Here is a 7,203-nt window from a genome sequence, read left to right as displayed (position 1 = left end):
TAAAAAAAAGTTGAGAATCGAATCAAGAATCGAATCGAGAGCTTGCGAATCGAAATCGAATCGAATCGGGACATCTGAATCGATACCCAGCCCTATTACTAACTTGTAAAACAGAAAATATAAAAATGAGTTACTATAACTTTAAAATTAAATTAAAAACCAAAAATATAAAACTAAAAACTAGTTACTAAAACTAAAGTACAATTAAAATGAAAACAGAAAATATAAAAATAAAAATTAGTTACTAAAACTTTAAAATTAAACTAAAAATCAAAATATAAAACTAAAAATGAGTAGCTAAAACTTTAACTAAAATTAAAATGAAAACATAAAATATAAAACTAACAACGAGTTACTAAAACGTAAATAAAATTAAAATAAAAACTGAAAATATAAACAGAAAAACTGGTTACTAAAACTTTAATCAAAATTAAAATAAAAACAAAATATAAAAATAAAACTAATTTAAAATATTAATAAATCAATAACAGGATCTCTAAAAATAGCACTGCTCCACACCGTGACTGCGCTCATCACTGACCCTTTGTGTGTGTTTGAGGTGGTGGATGTCTTCATGGAGGGGAATCTAGTGCAGCAGTGTACTTCATTCCTATTGGACGCTCTGAAGAACAACAGGCCGGAGGAGGGGCCTCTGCAGACACGCCTCCTGGAGATGAACCTCATTCACGCCCCTCAGGTGAACCGATCAAACACACCGAAGCTCATGCTGCCTTCACGGCATAATTATACAAGATGATGAGCCAACATGAGTACCACCACATTATTATAATAATGTCTGAGAAACTTTTTAACTTGAACCAGTGTTGATTTAGTTTTTTCTGTTTTTAGTTTTAATTTAATTAAATTTTTTAAAATTTTGACCATTTAATTGTTTTTATTTTAGAATTATTTATATTGTATTATAGTATTTATAGATGTTTATTATTTTTATATTTATGAAGTTTATTTATAAATGCTTTTAAAGTTTTAGTGATTTTATGTGCTCATTTTTATTATTATTATTTTTTTTAATATTTAGCTTTATATTAACGATATTAACATTTCTTACTTTTTATTTACGGTTAGTGCAAACCATTTTTTTATTTTTTGTTAGCTAAAATGAATAACACTGCAGAGAACGGTCAATGTAAATAAAAAAAAATCACACTGTAAACATGAATGTTTAGTTTGTATGTTTTGCATTTTGTTGAAGTTTATCTTATTTTTAGCCTAGCTTAGCTCTTTCATACTCAATGATAAGTGAGAGAGTTTGATTGTCCAAAAACACTTTAAATGCACATTACATCATAATTTTGATTTTGAACCTTGGAACTTTGAAAACCAAAAGCCTATCACTACAAGACTTTTGGCTGTTGTGTTTATTATCTGCGTGTGTTTGCAGGTCGCAGACGCGATCCTGGGGAATCAGATGTTCACTCACTACGAGCGCGCTCACATCGCTCAGCTGTGTGAGAAAGCCGGTTTACTGCAGAGAGCTCTGGAGCATTACAGCGACCCCGACGACATCAAACGGGCCGTCGTACACACACACCTGCTCAACCCCGAGGTGTGTCTCTGTGTGTGAGAGCTAAAGGACTCCGGAAGTGCATTTTTATGTGATTTTATAATGTTTCCTGAGTCATAATTTCGATTGTTTTCTACCCTGAATTTCGCCTCCGATTTGTTCGATTCGTCTGAAGGGGCGTGTCAATGGAAATGCCCACTGCTGTGATTGGCTAACATCTTTGCATATTAAATGAGCATTACATGTGGAACTCTTTTGAAAACTTTTTACTGCATTTTTACTGTAACAGCCGCCAAGATGAACAAATCATGAACAGTGTTGATTATAACATTATATTTAGAGCATCAAAGGTTGCAATATAAGTAAAATAAAATTATTTTTTTGTATTTTTACTATAAAATAATTAGTATTTTTATTTAATGCTCTTTTGAATTTTAAAATATAATATTATCACGCTTGAAGTTTTTGTTCATTATTTAAAAAACAAAATAAAGTGCAGTAATACTATTATCACTATTATTAATTATTTGAATTTTTACAGTTATATTTAACGAGTCGCACTATGTTAGACTATGAGTACCAAACCAAATCTCCAGAATGGAAAGCATATGTGCATCCCTGCGATAGACTACTATACTCCGACTACAATTATAAATAGAACAAACTTTGATCGCAATATTGAGAAGTTGATTGTTTAGTCACTGAGTTGATTCACGAATGCATAAACGGCAGTAAAACACTTTGCGACAAAGAACATCTGTACATGAGCCTTTATATAGTACACTTATTTATATATTACACATGAAATGCAGTTTCAGATTTTTATATTATGTTTCTCGAGGTTAGTTTGTAAAGATAACAAAGTTTTTTTGCAACAAAAAAGGTCTTTATTTTCTTAACAATAGTATCGAGTTTTTTGATGGATTGATGGAGTTTTTTTCAGAAACTCCTCCTTGATTATATATGCTGATGATGCATGTTGAGGGGGAATTGTGTCATGATTCTCCCATTTCACATCCTGGCTTCTCAGAAGTGTAGAAAACAATAATTCATATTAAAATGAGGAGTTTGTTTTGTGAACAGAAAATTTTAAATTAAAATTTTTACATTTTTTTAATTAAAATTTTTACATTTTTTAATTAAAATTTTTACATTTTTTAAATTAAAATTTTTAAATTAAAATTTTTTTATGTTTAAATTTAAAATAGACATTTTTTTTTAATTAAAATGTTTACATTTTTTAAATTAAAATTTTTACATTTTTTAATTCACATTTTTTAATGTTTACATTTAAATGTTTACATTTTTTAATTCACATTTTAAATTTTTTTAATTCAAATTTTTACATTTTTTAATTCAAATTTTTAAATTCAAATTTTTTAATGTTTAAATTCAAATTTTTTGTACATTTTTTTACATTCAAATGTTTACATTTTTTAATTCAAATTTGTACATTTTTAAATTCAAATTCAAGAAAGTATGAATAAAGTTATTGTCAGTCAGAGCAGTATTGAACATTTAGTGTTGTTTTTCTTCTCTTTCTCCGTCAGTGGCTGGTGAATTTCTTTGGCTCTCTGTCTGTCGGCGACTCCGTCGAGTGTCTGAGGGCCATGTTGGCTGCAAACCTGCGTCAGAACCTGCAGCTGAGCGTTCAGATCGCCACCAAGTACCACGAGCAGCTGGGAACGCAGACGCTGGTGGAGCTTTTCGAGTCCTTCAAGAGCTACGAGGGTGAGACGCTCACGACCGCATGTGTTTGTGAGGGTGGTGTGCTGAATGATTCCTCATTTCTGTGTGTCTCGCTCAGGTCTGTTTTATTTTCTGGGCTCCATCGTGAACTTCAGTCAGGACCCCGATGTGCACTTCAAGTACATTCAGGCGGCGTGTAAGACGGGGCAGATCAAAGAGGTGGAGCGCATCTGTCGAGAGAGCAGCTGCTACAACGCCGAGCGCGTCAAGAACTTCCTCAAGGTACTTTACATTTTTTAATTAAAATTTTTACATTTTTTAATTCACATTTTTTAATGTTTACATTTAAATGTTTACATTTTTTAATTCACATTTTAAATTTTTTTAATTCAAATTTTTACATTTTTTAATTCAAATTTTTAAATTCAAATTTTTTAATGTTTAAATTCAAATTTTTTGTACATTTTTTTACATTCAAATGTTTACATTTTTTAATTCAAATTTGTACATTTTTAAATTCAAATTCAAGAAAGTATGAATAAAGTTATTGTCAGTCAGAGCAGTATTGAACATTTAGTGTTGTTTTTCTTCTCTTTCTCCGTCAGTGGCTGGTGAATTTCTTTGGCTCTCTGTCTGTCGGCGACTCCGTCGAGTGTCTGAGGGCCATGTTGGCTGCAAACCTGCGTCAGAACCTGCAGCTGAGCGTTCAGATCGCCACCAAGTACCACGAGCAGCTGGGAACGCAGACGCTGGTGGAGCTTTTCGAGTCCTTCAAGAGCTACGAGGGTGAGACGCTCACGACCGCATGTGTTTGTGAGGGTGGTGTGCTGAATGATTCCTCATTTCTGTGTGTCTCGCTCAGGTCTGTTTTATTTTCTGGGCTCTATCGTGAACTTCAGTCAGGACCCCGATGTGCACTTCAAGTACATTCAGGCGGCGTGTAAGACGGGGCAGATCAAAGAGGTGGAGCGCATCTGTCGAGAGAGCAGCTGCTACAACGCCGAGCGCGTCAAGAACTTCCTCAAGGTACTCGAGAGAGAAACCAAGCTCATTGATGCATTCAGTTAGAAAAAATCTGTCAATAAATCCAGTTCAATGCATCTGTCTTCATATATGTGACTTTTATTGGCATAATTGTTAAACTCACAATATTAACAGAAGCATTAATACAGATGATGAGTTATGGTAATACAAATAATAATAACACCAACAAAAAAATCATTCAGCATTAGATCACATTTACATTTTTAAATCAAATTAACAATTTATTTTCATTTATTGTGTTTCATTAAATTAATAATAATAAAATGAAACATTAACTATAACTTATATTTACATGTTTACATTTAATTAACCTTTTATTTTAATTAATTGAATGAGTTGAATTGAATAAATAACAATAAAATAAACATTCAACATTAGCTTACATTTACATTTTTAGTGTAATAATTTACAGTGTATTTTTAATTAATTAAAATAAATTAAACGAATTAATAACAATAAAATAAACCTTTAACATTAGCTTATATTTGCAGTTATTAATTTAACTAATAACAATTTATTTTAATTAACTGAATTAATTTGAACTGAATTAATAACAATAAAATAAACATTCAACATTAAAGTTAATTAGTTAAAATTAACCATTTATTTGAATTTAACTAATTAAATTGAAGTAATAACTATAAAACAAACATTCAATTCAACATTCATCTTAATGCACATTTTTTATTTAATCATTAACAACTTATTTAAATTAATTAACAATAAAATAAACATTCAACATTAGATTATATTTAAATTTTTATATGCAATTATTAACAGTTTATTTTAATTGACTAAACTGAACTGAACTCAGAATTGAACTGAATTGTATTCATACCAGAAAAGTCCGCTAGTTCGCTTGCTTTGGTCAAAAATACAATGTTGATTTTGAGCTCAACGGCTCCTGAACGGCTCTAGCCCAAGCTGTGATATAAACGAACGCTATTGGCCATTTTAAAAAGAGGCGGGGCTGCTTGATATGCCCCGCCCTGTTTTCCTGTTTCAGTTAAAATTATGTCAACACATAGAGTAATGCTGCAGGTTTCTAAGCATTTCAGGGGACCTTTAAAGCATATCACAATGTTAGTTTAAACATTTAACCTATATAAATTTGGACAGAAATTCTCAAGCAGGGAAAAACAGGAAGTACAAAACAGGCTAATCATGGAGATCTTTCGTAGTGCAATTTTTATTCTTTTACTGATTTGGTGTTATCAGATAATAACGCAATGTGAGGAAACTTATGAGCATCATATGAGACAATGTCATACGATGTTGTAATTACGACTTGCCGAAGATAAAATCTATAGATATAAAATTATCCAATCGTTTGTGCGGAGAGTGGAAGCTGAAGCATGCTTCAGGACATCAGTGGAAACAAATTAAATACGGCATCATTTTTGCTCATAAAGGTAAGAATAAAACATTGTTCGGAACTGTAAAGGGTCAATTTATTTGTGTGCACTCACAATATCAAGAAAACGTTGTGCTTTTTGTAAAATAATACAAAAAACAAATAGGATGCGCTTGCCGTCTCGGGTCTTGAACAGGAGCGCTTCATAAAAATGCACCGACACTCAGCGAATATTTTCCTTACAGACATGATGAATATATCTCTAGAAAGCTTTAAATGACTACAAAACGAAATAATTCAAATCCAAAAGCAAAAAACAACAGCACTATATGCGCAAGCTTTCTGTTTCTGAGCGTGATTTCTGCAATTGGGTCGGATCGAGGTCGGGTCATATTCACACCTTAAATGAACCGTACCAGAGTTCGTTTGGAAGCGGACCGAGACCACCTCTTCAGCTGGGTCTCGGAGCGGTTGTTTGGTCCGCACCCGAGTGCGATTGCTGTATTCACACCTGCCAAAAAGGTCCGCACCAAGAGGGGAAACGAACTTGAGTTCGATTCAATCGAACCAAACAAGACAGGTGTGAATACACCCTAACATTCAAGACTGGCTTAAATTTACATTTTTATTTTAATGAATGATTTGAATTCAGTTGAATTAATAAGAATAAATTATTCAACCTTAGCTTACATTTACCATTTTTAATTTTAATCGTTAACAGTTTAATCGTTAACTCCCCCTTTTTGCATTTCTCTTTGATTATGATTTGTATAATAATTAATCATATAATAATTGTTTATGAATTGTCTCACACTCTACTGCTTTGATTATATAAATGACAGTAGAATATAGCTTTATTTGTGATGCCAGTAAACTCATCAGATGGACTATGGACTTGATTTGTATTTGTAATCCGGTTTTTGTTGTCGTTGCACAGGAAGCCAAACTCACCGATCAGCTTCCTCTCATCATCGTGTGCGACCGCTTCGATTTCGTCCACGACCTCGTGCTCTACTTGTACCGTAACAGCCTGCAGAAGTACATCGAGATCTACGTACAGAAGGTACAGCGAGAGTCCTGAGCTCATCATGCACACACACACGCTGCTAATCTGGAGAGTTCATGTGTGTGTGTGTTTACGCTGCTGCAGGTCAATCCCAGCAGGCTACCGGTGGTGGTCGGGGGTCTGCTGGATGTCGACTGCTCCGAGGACACCATCAGGAGTCTGATCCTCGCTGTACGAGGAGATTTCAGCACTGACCAGCTGGTGGAGGAAGTGGAGAAAAGAAACCGGTAGAACTGATCCCGTCCTGTCCTTTTTCTTCGCCCTCTGCTTCTCTCAAGATCAAAACACACAATTTCACATGAAAAAGGCTTTTTTTTTTCTAGCAGTGAAGTGAAAAGTCATTAGATGCATTGGATATTTATGATATATTTATAATATAATATAATATAATAATAAATAAGTTTCCATTGATGTATGGTTTGTTATGATAGGACAATATTTGGCTGAGATACAACTATTTGAAAATCTGGAATCTGAGGGTGCAAAAAAATCTAAATATTGAGAAAATCATCTTTAAAGTTGTCC

The 7,203-nt window shown here is 33.0% G+C and overlaps 1 protein-coding gene across 1 annotated transcript in view; it reads left to right on the top strand.

Moving 5' to 3' along the window:
* Positions 1 to 7,203, top strand: part of cltcl1 (clathrin, heavy chain-like 1) — a 44,937-nt gene that overhangs the window by 18,201 nt on the left and 19,533 nt on the right. Inside the window, exons 10-15 of the mRNA XM_016463785.1 lie at positions 560 to 697; positions 1,403 to 1,567; positions 3,076 to 3,256; positions 3,333 to 3,496; positions 6,550 to 6,675; positions 6,763 to 6,905. Coding sequence (XP_016319271.1) covers positions 560 to 697; positions 1,403 to 1,567; positions 3,076 to 3,256; positions 3,333 to 3,496; positions 6,550 to 6,675; positions 6,763 to 6,905 — 917 coding nt within the window. The remainder of the gene's footprint in view (positions 1 to 559; positions 698 to 1,402; positions 1,568 to 3,075; positions 3,257 to 3,332; positions 3,497 to 6,549; positions 6,676 to 6,762; positions 6,906 to 7,203) is intronic.

The sequence above is a fragment of the Sinocyclocheilus anshuiensis genome, unplaced genomic scaffold (assembly GCF_001515605.1).
Source record: "Sinocyclocheilus anshuiensis isolate Anshui unplaced genomic scaffold, SAMN03320099.WGS_v1.1 scaffold332, whole genome shotgun sequence".
Taxonomy (NCBI): Eukaryota; Metazoa; Chordata; class Actinopteri; order Cypriniformes; family Cyprinidae; genus Sinocyclocheilus; species Sinocyclocheilus anshuiensis.
Note: the sequence above shows the minus strand (reverse complement) of the source record. Positions and strands in the feature narration are given on the sequence as shown.